An 18,451-nucleotide genomic window follows, 5' to 3' on the forward strand; every position below is an offset into this window, starting at 1 on the left:
GGCTGAAGACGGCTGAAATGCCAGAAACCGGTCCCAGGAAGCTTGTTTCCGGTCCAGGGAAGACATGGCTTGGCAGTTCGGGCTGGACTGTTCCCATGAGGCACAGGGTCAGACTGATTTGCATATGGCCATGTCTGAACTGGGGTGGCAGAGTGGGCTAAAGAACGGTGATGGATTAAACCCAGATCAGTTGACTGGGGGTGCGTGCTTGCAATGTTCAACACTCCGTCCATCATTTCCTTTGGTTTTTGCTATAATTTTGCATCACATAATATGGACACGTTTTTGGAATGCGGTGTGAAGACTCACATATACATTTATTCGGCTACTCAGTATATTCCAGTACACCATACTCGTGGTTGCAGCATGCATATGTGGACATGTTGTGTCTATTACACCAATTCAGGTTGCAGGCACTGGTTCACTAGATCGTCAAAGGTGATGGGACATTAGTGATAAGTTGACACTACAGATGATTTTAGATCTGTAACATACAGTATATATAGACTGTGTCTGTATATACTATATATATTATATAATACATTTCTTCCAGAACTTGGCACAGACTGCGTGAAGCATGCCTTACAATTTAGTGGTGAAATTGTCTCCATCACTTACAAATAATGACTTTTGGAAAGATCAGGCTAGAGAGCCAGACACATCCCTATATTGAACTACATCCTTACCAGAGGATGGACATTTCCTGGTAAGTTGGGATGATGCGACATAGAGAATTGGAACATTTAGTGATTCTAGACTGACAGACTATTTTTGGTTTCTATTTTCCCCTTTCTTGATTATTCTGCAGGTAATAAGTAAGACGTCTTTTGTCCTAAGGAGACCCCCTGATTCCATAGGGGTCGGAACGTCGACATTTGCTTTCACTTGGTTACCTTGAGCATTGATTGCCTCACATGTTGTAATGGGGTATACACATGTAGCTGCTGTGTAAATACATAACCAGTGAACTTGTATATTTTGTTTGTGTATAGTTTGAGATATTTTTGTCACACGAGCACCGCATCGTCTGCACTTGTATTATTTATTTGAACATTATCAGCATATTAAAAGTTTTGGAAATAATAGAGATTATTTCTACAAAAACCTTGTGTCAGTCTGTTTATACATGTTTTTGAATGGTTGTTTATACATATATCTGCAGAAGAGATTACCAAAGTGTGTAGACACCACCTGGGTTTTGAAATAATACATTGGATAATGTGCTTCCCTGAATTGATGTAAGAGGGTTGCGCGGCTTTGTCTGAAAAGAGTCCCACGGTGGACATTGTTTTGTATATAAACTCCCAGCAATTTATGCACAAAACAAATGCAAGCAACTTCAACAACTAACTGTCTGCTCTTCTAAAGAAATTAAAGGTTTTCATACACACAAGAACTATGTCGGAACAACACTTTCCGACCTATCCTGAAATTCACTTCAAGTGAAACCTCGATCAGCGGGATCTCACTCGGATTGATACAGTTCTTCCCTGTGCACTGAGATCAACCATACCAACCATACCTCACGATCACACAAAGATAAAGTCCCTATCTCAATAATGCTATCAACGACATCTCATAACCAGCACCACAACACAGTAGACAACTACACCCAGTATCTTCTACACTGATAACTTGACTTTTAGTCTTTCTATCCCGGGATCTTAGCCCACGACGGACCCAGTAACCACTTCAACTTCTCTGCATTAAGCACCACATTCACACAACAGCTTAAATCATCTCCACAGAACACCACATACCCACTGCAAAATACTGCAATCTAAGCAAAAGCAATTGAAATGTAAAACCTTATTAATATCACACTCCTCCACTGCTACAATTAGTTTCCAAACCACTGGATCTCCATCAATCTTCCGACTGATCCATGGGCTTTTGGGGTTTGATCTGGACTTGGGCAATTTCTAAATAGGACACCCTAACTCCCTCACATCAGTGGAGAACCATCCTCTGCTACCAAATTGATACAGCGCTTTCTGGGCCCACTTTCTTACCAGTGGTCGTTTGAGGGACCTATTTCCCCAACTGAGAGGTGATGGGAGTTAGCATTACATCAATCAATTTCAATTAACAGTGTAACCCATTTGGCTACACAATAAGGACCAGGAATCAGTAGTTATGGTTAAAAAGATATATTACAAATTAATAATCAAATTAGGGGACACAACTCTTAGCACAATACTATAAAGATATAGAATAACAACTGGGAAGCCCAACCTCCTGAAGGAGTTTAGGCGGACCAGTATCAATCAAACAAGGAGTTCAGTCTCAGCAATACAAAAGATTAACAAAAATTGAAATTTGATGTTCAGAGAAGAGTCTCAGATTTTCTTGTCTATACATGGGTAAACCTTAATCACCTCAAGTAAATTCCAAGTTAAGAGGATAGTTTTAGAACCTAAAGGATTTAAAAAATCAGGAAATTCCATAAAGGAAAACAAAATGGGACAGGACAGAAAGCAGGAAGGTGTAGCATTGCAGAAGCTCAAGCAAGAGTCGTCTTGAGTCAAGGAAGTAAGTGTTAGCCTAAGCTGCTCTTAGGAAAGAATCAAAGGAAGAAGAGGTCTAAACCTCTCAAAATCCAAATGAAAGTGTGGTAACCTCAGACAGTGTAGACTCAAGCTATTCACACTAAAATCGTTCATGTAACACCACTCTGTTCACATCATCAGGGGTCCTGTAGTCCACTTCCATTCTTATGTTGCTGACTGCAACATTCACAAAGTATTCCACACTGGACATGGGAACGACATTGTCTTCTCACAGTCAGGTTAGATGGAATCATTGCTTAATAGACCTTTCAGTCTACGCTCTGGTTCTTCATGATCTTTTGTCAAGGTCTTCTTTACAGGCTCTATGTCTATATCACTAGTACAGTAATTGATTTATTCTCAAACTAACAATGCGTATGAATACCTGTAAGAATAGCCATGTTTGCAGAAAATGAAAAACAATATTTTATGCTGCATTTCGAATTGTAGGCCTAAAATGTCAACTTAACGTGTTAAAACAAGAGTGAACATGTAACATGTGTGTGCACCTTTAAACACAAGTAAATGTAAAATATCAGTACATTAGATTCATATTACATGTGGCATAGAGTAAGACTTAAAGGTATATATGTAAGTGTGTCTAGGAACTACAATTTAAGTCAATATATGAAACATTAGTGCACACATTAAATAAATGTTTGTCGTGTCTAGGGTAATCACATTCTACATAAGTGAGGATGGTTTTTATTCGATCATCTAAACAGGTAGTCATTTAATGCATCACAGGGGCGCAACACAGGTCCCCGCAGCCCCAGCAGTGCCGGGGGCCTCCAAGCTCCAGGGGGCCCCCTCAGCACAGCAGTATGGCTGGGGAGCTCCTGATAGAGGCCGGAGGGGGGCCCTCCTTGTACCTTGCAGGGGGGCCCCCTCAGTTTTCCTTACACCTCTGATGCATCAAGGCACACATTATGTAAATCGAACTTGCTTTTATAGTGAGTACATATCTACTAAGTAAGTAAGTAAGTAAGTAAGTTATTTGATTCAGTTAAAGCACGTTTGAGAAACTTAACTAATCCTACAATAAATGCACTTTAGTAATAATGTCAAATGCAACACTTATTTTAATATTGTTAGACCACATGACAAAAGTGCTAAATGCGCATTTATGTTATGAAATTGTGACAAGTAAAGTTGTAGCCAAAATTGCAGTGCACCACCTTCTCCCGGGTGCCTGCTACCTGAAAGAACTGTAAATATGGTTATCACCTAATGCAAAGGTTGCTTGCCAGCTAGTAAAGGCTTTAATTGATGGAGTCTCTTGAAGCTTCATGGTGACAGTCTTTCTTTTTGATTGGTAATGTGAGGGTATTATAAGCTGAGCTTTGGAAAGTGCAATTTTAGTGGACAGTTACAAAAATGTTTGAACTCGGTACAATATACCTATTACTAAAATATATACTTTGAAAGCACTTGGTTTTTTGTAAATGCTAAATCATTTTGAAGTACCTACCTTATACTGCTTATACTGTGTATAATGCAATTTTAAAGTATTGGCTTGTGTATTTGCAGTGCTTTCTGTTCCAGGCTTGGACCTTGTAGCACTATAAATAGAAAAGTCACTAATCCCCACATTTTCAGTGATCGCATTAACCAACTGAAATTCCATAACATAAAAGCGTGCATTAACAACCAATTAGGTTAAATTGCATTTATTTTTCCGTTAAGGTTTCTACACTATTTTTGAGCAGGTAACTTAAAGTGAATAGTCAAGACACTTGCAAAATATTTTGTTCTTCTCAGTAACGTACTCTGGATCACAGTTCCCATATTTTTATCTAAGCTCTTCAAGGGCATTGTGTAAATAAAGAGAGCCTGGAAAAGCATCAAATATACAAAGTCACGCTTACAGACCATCTTCATTTACTTGTACCTGGTGAGGCATTTGCACCTCCTGGAAATTCAGCCACGGACCCCCGGGGGGAGCGCACCCCATAGTTTGAAGATCTCTGCAGAGACAAGGGGTGGGATTTAGGGCTGAGAGTTCCCACCCTTAAATCCCAAAAAGCCACTTTTTTTTAGCTGCTGAAGGATGGGACAAGGGGTGGGATCTACAGAATGTAAAGCTGGCTCTATCAGAGCACTGTTTGCTTTCCTTCTAGATACTCCCTAGCATCCTCTGAGCTAGGGGTCACAAGGATAGTCCCAGGAGTCGCAAACAGCAAGCCAGGGGTAGCAACTATGAACCCTAGGGACCCAAACTGATGTCCATGCAGGGCTTGAAAATTTACAACTACAGTTAAGTGAACTTTTTCCCCCCTACTACCGCTGTCTCTACTCTCTGCCTGAGCGCGTCAGTGTTTATTATTTTTATATCATGTTTAATAAATAACCATTTTCTCTTCTCAGGATGGATGAGCTGGGGATTCACAGGGAAGCGGGCACAGTGTGCTTTGGGCAGCTGCTAGGGATGTGTGACCAGGTGTCACTCACTCTTGGTAAGTCACATACGCACCCACCATAAAGTATTTGGGGAAGAAGGGGACTTCTTGTAATATAAGACTTAGCACGTCTCTCCAGCACCAAAACAAAGAGGCCAGGAGCTTTTTATGGTACCACACTAACAACACCAATGCCATGTGACTAAATACCTCAAGTTTGCAAACTTCCGTGTCACTACCAAACCATCCAGCCAGGAGGCACCTACTGAAGAGAGCATGTGAGAGTGTGTGTACAAGCGTGTGCATGTGTATCTAGATCAGAGGTCTTAAAATTTTTGTAGGTTGAGCCCCCCAGCTAAATTTTTTCAGTTGATTACCATACCCCCCCCCCCCCCCGACCTGACCGAAATTTCTGGAATCTGGTACACTACATAATCGACCGCTACGTGCAGATCACGGGCCACATCCGTCAAATAATGATCTACACAATAAGAGTATTTAGCAAACTGCAGGTTTGTGAGTGGGTGTGGTGAAATGACAGAGGCTTATTACAAAGCTCAAAACACAATTTTCCAAGATAAAATGTTCACAAATTGTTTTTGCTAGGATGCTTTGTTTTACACATGACATAGATTAATAATAACGCCACCAACATAAATGTGACGGGTGTGCCTGTTTTTCACCACAGACACGGTCAATCTGTGGATGGATTTTTGCTACTGCCATCCTCAGGTTGTGTTCCACATCCAGTCTTGAACGGTACTTAGTCTTTAATATCGCAAGTGCTGAGAACCCAATCTCGCATAAATAGGACGAGCTGAAACGCAAGAGTTTTGATAGCAGTTTCTCTCACAGCTGAATATTCTGCAGACATTTTCAGCCAAAACAGTGACTGTAAGGGAGACAGTGTTATCAGATTTTTCAAGCACTCCCTAGCTCAGAGTTGGTACATGAGAAACAGTTCTTCTGTAGAAATCATTAACAAACCTTTTAGGCAGCATTATAATGGGATGCCCACCAACCAGTTATGGATCCGAAGACAAAGGTGAAAGTCCACAGAGAGGGAGCTGAACAAACACCTAATTGAGAATTCCTTAGTGGTACGATAAGTTGCTTGCCTGAAGCAGTGGGGGTTTAGGACACGTTGGGCTTATGTTTAAAAAAATATAGAACTGATAATAAATTAATGATGTTGCCTATTTTACTTCAGAGCAATGTTGTCTGACAGACTTTGTGTTGGCAGGGACTTGTTAAAGATTTTGGGTGCCCTGGGCCAAAACTATTTTGGGGGCCGCTATTCAGAATAGCTTTGAGTTGAAATGATTCACTTTCAGCTCTGCCATACCCTCTTTAGAAAGGCTACTAACGGTGCACAGGCACTATGGTCGAAATTCTAAAAGTGTTTACATCTAATATTCAGAGATAGTGATGTGTGTTTTCACTGTTGTAACAAAGCAGCAGTCCACTATTTGTACCGCGAATAATATCTGTAATATCCACCAATTTCTCATATGTGAGGACCCATGTTGATCTAAAATAAACATTTTTTATGGTTGTTGCATGAAACAAACACATTTCTCTGCAAATAGTAATAGACTCTCTCACATCAATCACATTAAAAAGAAATGAAACAAAATGATATTTACAAGAATCTGTTTAGGTATTATGTCAGGCCATCAGGGCAAAAACAGAGCTGCCTCTATCAAGGGGCCCCCTGAAAGGTTGGATTGCAGTGCATGTAAATGTGTCCTTTTGTAATTTAGGACGAAAACCTTAATGGGGCACGACATGCTCATACTTGTGTACTAGGGCTAGCCCTAGCACTGGTTGTACACAGTGCAACAGTCTGTTTTGGTACCCACTCCCCCAGTTCCATGAATTTCCTCACTACCACTCACCAACAATTCACCTCATCTCTCGATAGCACCTTTCTGGCAAACATTTCATTTTATTATAGCACTACTCATTGTTTACACACACTCAGTTTTTTTATCTGCATGGTACACATTCTTTGTAGCAGGCATATTAAACCTCTGCGCTGTGTGGGTGGCAGGAGTACCCATTTGAGTGCACGGTGAGCCATGCAGCAGTGAGAGTCGGGTAAGAGGAGTGACTGCAGGGTAAGTGAGGTGACCATATGAATTTGAGTGTGGATGTAAGTGCAGAGTAGGACGAATGAATGTATGGTTAGTGATGGGCTTATTTGAGTGAGATTGAAGATTGAGCAGTGAGGGGGACAGATGAGTGAAGTGTCACATGAGTGCAGGTTGAGTAGTGTGCTCGTGTGACTGCAGGGTGAGGTACAGGGTGAACAGCGCAAGTGCACTCTGAGTGCAGAGTGATCACTGTGAGTGCAGGGTGAGCGGGTGAATAGTGTGAGTGCATCGGGATCAGTGTGAGGGTATTGTGAACCCTGTGTGTGCAGGGCGAGCGTGAAAGTAAAGGGCGAAAATGAGGAGCGAGTTGTCTGAATGCAAGGTGCATTCCCAGACACTTAAAGTAACTCTGCAGGTTATTGATGGCGGCGTGGGGTTTCAGCTATAAGTTAAACTATTGCTATTATGGCATTAACCAGGGATCAGGGAGGAGGGAATAAATGTGCTGATCTTGCAACAAACTTCCAGTTTTATGATTAGGGTTGCCAGCTCCTTATTTTGATGTCCCAGGCGGTACAAAAATAAGCAGTCACCTAAAACTGTATTGTCAGCACTTGTCTGTGCCTACTTTGAACACCAAATATAAATAGAAAGCACTTTTGCTTGTGTTCTAGGGCTGCCTGCATGAGCCATGACTGATAATAAAAGGGAACAAAGACAGAAAATTCACATTACAAATGAATACATACTTCTTTATTTATAACCATATTTAATGTCAAGACAAGCAATTTGCTGGCTGTTTAAACAACACATGGCTGGCCGGCATTTTTCTTTTGGCAACTTGTAGCCCTTTTAGTCCTGTGGGCGTTGCGCGCCTGCCTGTGTAATTTTAAAAGCAACGTGGTCTCCTTTCTTCTAAGAGCTAACCCTTCCAGAATGGGGTTAAATTGGTAGAGCTGAAATGCTTCAGCTGCAGTGGGAGGCAGGATGGCTCCTCTGCTAAAACTGAAAGAAAGGAACTGACCAGGGGCGTAACACAGGCCCCCGCAGACCCGCAGTGCGTGGGGGCCCCCACGCTCCAGGGGCCCCCTCACTCAGCGGCGCCAGCAACCAAGCCTCTTCAAGTCTTCATGAATTAAATGGTGCGCGCACGCCACGGCCTCTTTATTTATTAGATGGTTGATGCGCACGCCCGGGCCGGCCGGGCCTCTGAGGCTTCCGCTTTCATAATTAGATGGCGCGCAGTTGTCTCCGCCGGTGTAGGTCTGTGAAAAAAAGTGTGGCATCTGATGGCCCCTGCCTGCATGCAGCGATGTGCACGGCCTCTGCCAGCCCCGCAGGTCATTACTGGATGAGACTCAGATTTGTTCAGAGGCCAGCCCTACGCTTGCTTGGTCTGGGGGTGGGGGGCTTTGGAGATGGGCCGCAGAACAAACTATGGTCTTCAAGGCACTGGCAGCTCAAACCCTCTGCACGCGCCTCCTTGGCAGTTCACTTGAGTGTGGCCCAGATTAGGGTTTGATGGCAGCCACCGAGAAGGGAGGGGCTGGGCTGGCCTGTCCTATTCCCCCAGTTATTAAAGCTAGGGGACTCATTTAGCCACAGGCAGTGTCCAAAGTGGGCCCCTTGATGCTTGATACTCCATTCAGTACAACCTCGTAGGGCCAGTGTAGCCCAGAGGCGTTCAGTGTATGCAAACTGCGTGCACGCATGGCAAGGACTGAGGCGCTTTACTGAAGTGGGAGAGGATATTTAAGGGAAAGACAGAAGGTTTAAGGAAGGAAGGCAGTTTAAGTGAAAGAGACATTTCACGGATGAAATCAAAAGGTGGGGGCGCTTTGAATAAGAGAGGCGCTACAGGAAAGGGGTATTTAATAGAAATTCGGTTTAAAGACGAGTGGCACTTAAAAAAGAGGTGATGTAAGATAGGTCTCTGCTTGGAAGAGAGGATGTGATATAACGGAAAGATGCTGGGCGAATGGAATAATGAGGTGTTTCAAATAAGGCATGTGCCTTAAAGTAGAACGATGGCGCTATGCTGGACAGAGAGGCTTTTCATGAGAGGCAACTTGAGGATGGGCGAGGTCATGAACACTAGATTCAGAACACCATACACTCTGGTCGGAGCCCTCCCACATAATAAGGCCTTGAGGGGATCCAGGCCTGGGTAGGAGTAGATTACAACAAACACAAGCAAGGAACGCATCCAACAAGCAAAAAAAAAAAATTAAAATAGAGTCAAGAAACATGGCTAGGAACAAAAAACGTCTGGTTTTGCTAAAACTCCAATTTTAATTTTAAGGCATTTGTATGAAATTAGATCCTTTGTAATCGCTGTTCTAGATGCTTTATTGTCTGTACCCAGGCCCGAAAGTCTGTTGTACAAGCATCAACAATCTGCTGCAGGACAAAGCCCTCCCTTGGAGAAGGAGGTGCCTTTTCCTTGATGGAACTGGCCTTTTTAAGGCTCAATGCTCTTTGATTGCATTGAGACAAGTGTTGAACACTATGTGAATGGGGTGGTCCATTGATAAATGAATCTCCTCCCTCCTATTCGACCATAGGGAAGTGCTGTAGACATAGGGATTGCATTGGGTAATCTGTCCCAGCACAAATATTGTTCCCTTTATTGATCCTTCAGACATGCGCTTTCTCAGGATGTGTAGAGCTGTCATATAAATGTAAGTTGAAACTTCATGGCTGTTGTCCATCTCACAAAGGCGAGTATTATTATTTATTATTATTATTTATTTCTTGATATAGCGCATGGCTACCCGTAGGCATCCCAGCGCTCATAGTCGCCACTGATGTTATCCAATCTTACTACAAGTGCTGAAAGAACCAAGTTTTCAGTTTCTTACTAAATTCGAGGTGATTAGTCACTTCCCGTATTTTGGTGGGAAGCGAGTTCCATAGAGTGGATGCGTTGAAAGAGAACAGGCGGCCGCCATTCTGGTCCTCCTAATCTTGGGGACTTTAGCTTGGAGTTTATTTGAAGATCTCAATGTCCGAGAGGGACACTAGAACGATATCAGGTTTTTTAGTATTTTGGGACCAGTGCCCCACAGAGATTTATGTGCTATACATAGCAATTTGAATTTTATTTGTTCTGTAATGGGTCGCCAATGCAGTTTCATCAGCGCCGGTTTGGCTGATACATTTCTAGGAGCATTGTGTAGGAGCCTTGAGGCACAGTTCTGAACCACCTGCAGCTTGCTGACGGTAGACTTGGGGGGCCCCAGATATAGGAAGTTACAGTAGTCTAAGCGTGTCAGCACCAGGGATTGAACCAATATTCTGCGTGCTGTGTCTGGGAGCAGGGGCAGTATTTTCCGAAGTTGTCTGAGAATGCCGTAGCATGAGGCTGCCAAAGGTACATGTAGTTTGCATATGTGGTGTTTACTAGAGTTTCTGCAATACCTACTGTGTGTCACTTTTACTTTATCTCACCACACTGAGTTTAAAGCTGGACTTTCTACTTCAAGGCACCCAGCTGACCCCTCTGCAGACCCCTTACATCTGTAGCACTACATCAGTCACCTGTCACCTGTATGATGCTTCTTCTACAACACAATCAATAACCCATTTGTCATCTCTAATGCAGACAAAGAAACCCAACAGAAAAATACTCTTATTATATGTAAGTGGAGGTCCCATCCAAATGCTGATCCTATTTTCTTCCTTTAAATGGAACAAGCGACCTCATTCTCCCATAATGTGACTGGAAAGGTACTGCAAAGGAGATCAAAGTTAAGGGATAATCAATTATGTGAAGTGTTTTAGGTCTTAGTAAATGAAAGACATCTGAGGAATCTGTCAAACTTGCCATTGTTTACTTTCAGCAGACCTTGGATAGTGGTTTGTTCAGAAAGGTGGGTGCTTGACACCAATCAGGCTGAAGCACCACCCACAAATAGTTGGAACCACTTTAGCTCCACTCTGAGTCCCGGAATGGGTATATAGCTGCTCTTGGAGTAATCCTAGGGTGTCATCTTTGTCCACAAAAGTTAATTGCAGAGATTGACCATGATTGGAAAGAAGTATTTCCCAATCATCAGATAATTCACTATATCGAATCCATCTCCTGTCCAGTGACTGGTCTATATCTCTGGTGATATCGAATATGACATATTCAGCTTTTATATCACATTGAAGGAAGGAAATCAGAGAAAGTTCAGAATCCGTAGGAAAATCCACAATTAGCAAACAACACTCTGGCACCAGAGACAACCCCAATATGGGCAAAACCAGTCCTGGATTGCTTGTATTCCAGATCAGGTAGGACCGAGCCTGGCAGTTCAGGCTGGACTGTTACCACTGGAGTAGGGTCAAGACTGATTCGCATATGGCCTGGTTCAAACTGAGGTGGCATGGTGTACAAAAAAATGATGGACGATGGACTGAGATACAACCCCAAGCAATTAGCAGTGGCAGAGATTAATTCAACCATTCTATTTATCAGTGTTTTTGTATGCTTCCATGTGATGCCATATGTAGGACAGGTATGCTCAGACAATGGTCCAGTGAAAAATATGCTACTAGAACTAGCTAAAATTAGTCCTTATAAGGATGAAAATGGTCTTGGGATTCGGCCTCAAGTAATTACCATTGGCTGAGATTAATTCAAGCATTCCACTCATCATTTTTTGTATACATCAGACACAACTGTACCATCGAGAGGCAGTGTAAATGGAAAACACACTGTGCTGTAAAGTAATGCAGTTTCGTGTAGCATGAAATAATCAATCAACAATTAGCCTCACTAAACCGTAAGCTCTTATTAGTTTAAATATACACCACACGTATGCTGGGTTTTGCTTCCTCCCTCACCCCCTCTTCAGCCAATTACCCATAGTCCTTTCTTTTACTAGGGGCCAAGAAGGAAAGATGCTAGCATTTTAATATGCTCACTGCATAGGGCTGTGAGTATTCATAATAGGACTTCCCAGTAAGGTGTATGAGTGCAGGAATGCACTGAATAGGCCAGTATCAGGCCAGTCCATCTAGCCATTGATTAGAAACCTCTGCTATGTTTAACAGACAAGTGGATGATGGTAGGTTCATTCAGAGCAGTCCCTCACTTATACTGCAAACCTGGAAACCATAGAAAATGTACCTGATTCAATATTTCTATAGTGCTGCATCCCTCTGAAATAAGGACAGGCTCTACTGTTGCCACAGGTACTGAAAGATTTCCAGCTTCAGAATATAACTATCCACCAACTCAGTCAAATAAAGTTTATATTGCAAATTCTTCCACAGAATGGAACTGCGTAACCTAATATTTTCTCTCAAAGCTGAATCATTTTTAATTTTAAGATTTCAGTAGCAAAGAGCCAGCAGAATGGAGGTTTCGGTGTGAATAGTACCGGGGAACAGTTTTCCATAAGCATCCAGATGAAAGGCCCCAGGGAAAATGTGGGATCTGGATAATTCCATTTTCTTTACATTTTCTAATTGGTGAAAAATCCAACTCAAAATACAAAGTACAGCATTTTGTTACACCCGGAGACCAAAGGCCATCTCTAGTAATGTAGACAGCTGAAATTAATGTACCTGCCACCCTACGTGCGACGACAGGGGCCATGGCATATAAAATGGCCAATGGACCCAGTGAGCACCAGGCGTTCTTCCGGTGTGTCTGGTGTAGACCAGGAAAATTCACCACATAACAAAAACAAACGTTGGCAAAGCCAATAGCTTTCGCCTATGCAAGAGCTATTGGCTTTGCCAGTGTTTTTAGCCATCTTCTACAGCAGTATGAAGTAGAGTGGAGTGGAGTGGCGTAGAGAGGTGCAGAGTGGCATAGAGTGGATTGGCATAAAGTGGAGTGGAATAGATTGGCTTGGAGTGGCATGGAGTGGCTTGGAGTGACGTAGAGGGAAATTGAGTAGAGTGGAGTGGTGTAGAGCAGAGTGCAGTGGCATAGAGTGCAGTGGCATAGAGTGGAGTGGTGTAGAGTGGAGTGCCATAGAGTAAAGTGGAATGGAGTGGACAGGAGTAGAGTGGCATACAGTAGAGTGTCACACAGTGGAGTGGGTAGACTAGAGTGTCGTAGAGTGGAGGAGTGCAGAGTAGAGTGCAGTGGTGTAGAGTGCAGTGGTATGGAGTGGTGCAGAGTACAGTAGAGTGACATAGAGGTCAGAGGCATAGAATAGAGTGGTGAACAGAGCAGTGGTGTAGAGTGTAGTGGCACTGAGTAGACTGCAGTGGCATAGAGAGCAGTTGTTTAGGGTGTAGCGGCGTAGATTTAGTGGCATAGAGTAGAGTGGTGCAGAGAAGAGTGGCGTAGAGTGCAGTAGAATGAAGTACAGTGGTGCAGAGTAGAGTCGCAGAATGCAGTGGTATAAAGTGCAGTGGTGTAGAGTGCAGTGGCATAGAGCATTGAAGAGTAGAGTGCTGTGGCATAGAGTGCATAGCGTAGAGTTTAGTGATGTAGAGTACAGTGGCATAAAGTGAAGTGGCAGAGTGGTGCAGAGTAGAGTGGCATGGGATGTCAAGTGCAGTGGCGTAGAGTAGAATGGTGCGGAGAAGAGCAAAGTGGCATAGAGTGCAGTGGAGTAAAGTACTTGGTAGGGGGTAGGAGGGAAAAGAAGCAACATGGAAGGGGAACTGGTGGCAGGGAATAAAAGCTACATGGATGGTGATATAGGAAACGGACTGAAAACACAAGCACTCATACGGAGTGCCTGAGCACAAATAAAAAAGTAGCCCCATAAACGTAAGTAGTGGATGGACACAAATACTTGGACTGTGCTCCAGGGGAGGGCCAAACACAAGAAGAAGACATAATGCCTGCATGATGTGACACACATGTACAAAGGAAATGAGAGCGACGCTGAGGCTAACAAATGGTAAGCTATGGGGGGGGGGGGCACGCTGTAAGCCTACAGTGCATGTCCTTTCTAGGTAAAGCCTAAAAAGTGCTCTCTCAGTGCAGGTACAAACTCTGCTCTTGCAGACCAGACTGCCTGATTCCATCTCTGACTCTAGTAAAATGCCTGAGGAGTTCCTGGGACCACCGTTTCCCTTTCATAGGATGTCAGGGGGTGTAAATTTGGAGTGCGCCTTTTCATTTGTGGCACATAATCAATGTGGCTACCAGTTTCCTTTTTCTGCTGCACCCACATCTATAATATGACAATGGTGAAAAGCAGTGGCATAACAAAGGCCCCTGCAGCCCCTGCGGTGTGGGAGGACCCCGAGCTCCGTGGCCTGAGAGCTTCCGACTTGACGGTGCCGCCGAGCACTTTGCCAGGGCCGATTTTCGGCCGATTTTGTTACAGGGCCGATGTTGCAGCTATGCTGCAATAATGGCCCTGTAACAAAAACGGCCCCCATGGACCAAAAACCGGCCCCCACCCGTGCGGCGCACCGGGGGATTGCCCGGTGCCCGCGACGGCCAGTCCGGCCCTGGCGGGGGACAGTGGAAGGCAACAAAGGTAAGATTTTAGGGTGGAGTGCGTCCCCCCACCAAGATGGAGTCGCGCTCCCCTGGGGGGGCGCACCCCACATTTTGAAGAACTCTGGTCTAGATAGATAGATAGATAGATTGATTGATTGAAACATGTATCTCAGAAACCGAGTGCTTGGATCTCGTAATCATAACTTTCGGTGCTGTTCTGTTCCCCTCCAGGCGAGGCTGGATACGCCATCTACAAGTCTATACCCTATGGCTCCGTCAATGAGGTGATTCCGTATCTCGTCCGTCGGGCACAGGAGAACCAAAGTGTTCTACACGGCATCCGGAAGGAGCGGGACCTGCTGCAGAAAGAGCTGAAGAGGCGTCTCTGCCAACAGGCCTAATGGTGGAATGGCCAGCAGGGGACAGTGACGCAGCTGTTGACATGATGGGATTCATATTCTCTGGGCTTAATCCGCCATTGCCCGAAGTTCCAGTGAATGTAAACTTATGGACCGAAAGGAGAAGAATTTGAAAACACAGAAGAATTAGCCATGCTTGCTTGTGAATTCTGCTTTTTTTCAATTTCACTTCTTGTGTATTTTAATATTCTGAAAAAGGATTCAATAAACAACTTAAAGTACTCTCTTCTATCTCAACGAGAGTTCGCTCAGAACAGAGGTCCCACCACGCTACATGTGCAGGAACAGGTGCAGGGTAGGTTTGGGCCAATCTCTGCTATCCTGAAATGTGAGTAACCCGAGAATAATTGCTCCTGCCCTGGTGCACTGTGAGAGTCGGAGTGTTGGAACTCTCTTCTCATATTGAAGAAGCAGGTTTCCACTTTCCATCTTTTAAGGATGGATTCACAGCAACATATTGTGATTAATGGTATTTATTCTAATTATTATTCTTTACATTGCACCAGCAAATCCCAAAGTCACCTCTGAAGGGGATGTAATCATTTTGTAATGCTCTTTACACAATAAATTTCGTAATAATTCACTTTATTGAGTGATACCTTCAGGAGTGACGCTGACTAACTGTCTGATCTGGTGACGAGTTTACATATTTTGGACTCATCTTGACTTCAAATGTTACTAATCTTATGTTAAATTCATCTCAGCGCAATTTGCACGTCACTCACAACACAATTTTGAAGGAGTACAGGAGTATAATTCCAATTAAATAATTATTTATTTAGCCAGATTTGATACAATGATCCATCGATAAAACATTATAAAGAATTAATAACAGATTAAAAGTTTAAAACCACATATTATACAACTATAAAATCAAATGCAAGTTAATCACCTTCTCCCTTCACATGCACAATGAGCGGCTATACCTTTTCACCTTTGCATGTCTTATCCTCTTGCCACTACCTTGTTCCTAGCACACCAAGCAGCATATAGAAAATTTCAAACTGCAAATACTGCAACCAAAGTAGTGTTTGTCCTACACACACTTAATGCAATTTAATATTGGCATATGCCTAATAGCTAACACAATCGTTACCCTTTCGACCTGGGTTTGATGTAAGATTTACAAAAGATTAAGTGATGGTCCTCTGTCTCCTCGAATAACATGCAGATTGAACACACATTATTACCTTCACCCAAAGCTGGCCACTTAGATGTAAAGAAGGCGGTTGGCAAAGTCCCCAATCTAAACTTTACGTAAAGCGACCGCTCTGTGGGGGTTGTATCGGGTCTAAATCATCTTCAAATGTATAATTCCATTTAGACAAGAGAAATGTGTCTGCCCGCCTACCTAGGGAGCATGCAGTGCATTTCTTAGCCATAAAAAAATGGCAAATTCTGTATGCGGACGATGTCCTCCTTTACCTCTCAGACCCAGCTACCTTATTGTGCGTCGGATTCTTCACCGGTTCGGCCGAGCGTCGGGTCTTCGTCTCAACCCCAGGAAATCGGTCTTGGTCCCGCTGCACCCGGCTAGAGACTGCTTCGATTGGCAGTCCGATATTCCCCTCCGGAGGCTTTCTTTTAAGTATCTGGGAATCTGGGTCACCCTTCTACCGGAGCTCTGCTGGGCTCTCAACGTGGCTCCCGTGGTCAATAAAGCCAGATCAGACCTGGCGAGGTGGCAATCGCTCCCATTGAATCCACTGGGGATGTAGAAGTGGACCTCAGCTAGGCCTACCAGTGCAAGGGGTTCGCCCTTCTCTGCACAGAGTCCTCAGACCAATAGGAAGAAGTTGGCACAGAAACTGGAATAGAAAATACAAAGTTTAATAAACCTCATGAGGTGAAACTACATTCAAACATGGTCCTTTTATACCCACACAGGGGCAGAAAAAAGGCGGTACAAGTATACATGAGAAGAGTTATGCACATAGATGGTCATACAGAAATGCACAGTCAACAGTAAAGGAGGAGCTAGCAGTTGCTGACTCTGGTAGAAACAACCTGACAGCTACAGACTAAAAACAGATGCATGGACAGTTAGACTCTTCTGCGCATGTGCAGAGTAGCAGAGTCTAAGTATAGCCAGTCCTTTAAACAGAGCACAAGGGAAAACAACAGTGAAGAAGGAAACAGCTCTTGGTGAGCACATGGCAGGCAAAATGGCTGCCAGAAATACAAATGGATTCCACAAAATGGACAAGATAGCCTCTAAATACGAGATGGATTGCGCTAATGCTAATCCAATTGCAGCCAATTTACAACAGATGACCCTTTTAGCATTAGCTGAAGACATCTGTTCCTCTGGGGTAATCTAAATATGCATCCCGTACATCTATTAGCATTATTTCGGCCACTTCTTTATTCAACATTTGTTGGGCCTTTGTCTCTGCAATATTCCTTTTGACAGGTATACAGACAGAAATGCAAATAGAGCAAAGCATTGGACCACATTGGATACATACACAGCATGTAAAAAGTATCGAAATAATTATACACAGGATAGTTAGTAACTTCCAGCCCCAAGCAGAAACGAGAGTCCAAAACCATCCAGCCAGAGTCCAAGTACCAGTCTCTGGATGAATTTCTGCAGCAATCTTATGCAGCTTTGATATTGCGTCATATACTGAAGGCGAGTGATCCGGTATGAATACACAACAGCTGCTACCGATGATGCGACATGCACCACCTCGATCAGCCAGAACCACATCTAGGACCATTCCGTTCTGGAGAGCTACAATCCTTGCAATTTGCAGCTCCTCCGTAATGTTCCCGAGTGCCATAGCTGTCTGATTGGTAACAGCTTCCACAACTCTAGTTAATCGTCTTACTTTCCTACTGTTTAATGCAGCACCCACAAAGGAGAACAAACCTAAATTAAAATTGACATATTGTTGCAGAGTGGTATCAGTTTGGTCTACTTCGTCAACACTTATTGTCCTTTTGTATCTATTCCTAGAGATATCGTCGAATAATTTAAGGTCCCGGTGGTAGGATGCAGGTGCCAGAAACACAGGGGGCAATAGAAAGGACACATAGCACACGCCTGACCACCCAGCAGGTAGTTGATAATATCCGTGGCTACCACAGACAAAATAAGTATTGTGTGAGGCTATGAAAGTGCTATTGTTTATACCTTCAATAGACAGAATTACAGTACATTCACTTTTCCCCACTGGAATTCTTCCAATACTGCTTACACATAAATCTGCTTTAGCTCTAGTAACAGAAATCACAAATTGTTTATTACTGGTAAAAGTTCTCATATTTGTGAAGATATATGGCGTTGAAATATTGTCCGGCTGATACTCTTCCCATTCCCATTTGGTCCCTTTGGCTTGAGGATAACCATCTTTATCTTGATAGCATACTTTATTGAGGCGAAAAAGAAGCCCGCCTACTGTGTGTCTTCCAGAGGCAAACAAAAGCGCATACCAAGCTTGACAAGAACCATTATGAGAAAAGGGAAGAGGAATAAAAGGTGTTCCTCCTTTCTTTTGATGTGCAGGTATCATCCCACACACCCAACAGTTGGTAATATTTGTGGCATTATGAGTATGATGCAACATCTGGATAAAGG

The 18,451-nt window shown here is 43.4% G+C and overlaps 1 protein-coding gene across 2 annotated transcripts in view; it reads left to right on the plus strand.

The window, feature by feature from the left end:
- Positions 1 to 15,451, plus strand: part of PRODH2 (proline dehydrogenase 2) — a 918,268-nt gene extending 902,817 nt beyond the window's left edge. For both annotated transcript variants that reach the window (XM_085618909.1, XM_085618908.1), the window contains exons 9-10: positions 4,917 to 5,005; positions 14,681 to 15,451. In XM_085618909.1, coding sequence (XP_085475035.1) covers positions 4,917 to 5,005; positions 14,681 to 14,850 — 259 coding nt within the window. In that variant the 3' untranslated portion in view covers positions 14,851 to 15,451. The remainder of the gene's footprint in view (positions 1 to 4,916; positions 5,006 to 14,680) is intronic.
- The last annotated feature ends 3,000 nt before the right edge of the window (positions 15,452 to 18,451 follow it).

The sequence above is a fragment of the Triturus cristatus genome, chromosome 7, assembly GCF_964204655.1.
Source record: "Triturus cristatus chromosome 7, aTriCri1.1, whole genome shotgun sequence".
Classification (NCBI taxonomy): Eukaryota; Metazoa; Chordata; class Amphibia; order Caudata; family Salamandridae; genus Triturus; species Triturus cristatus.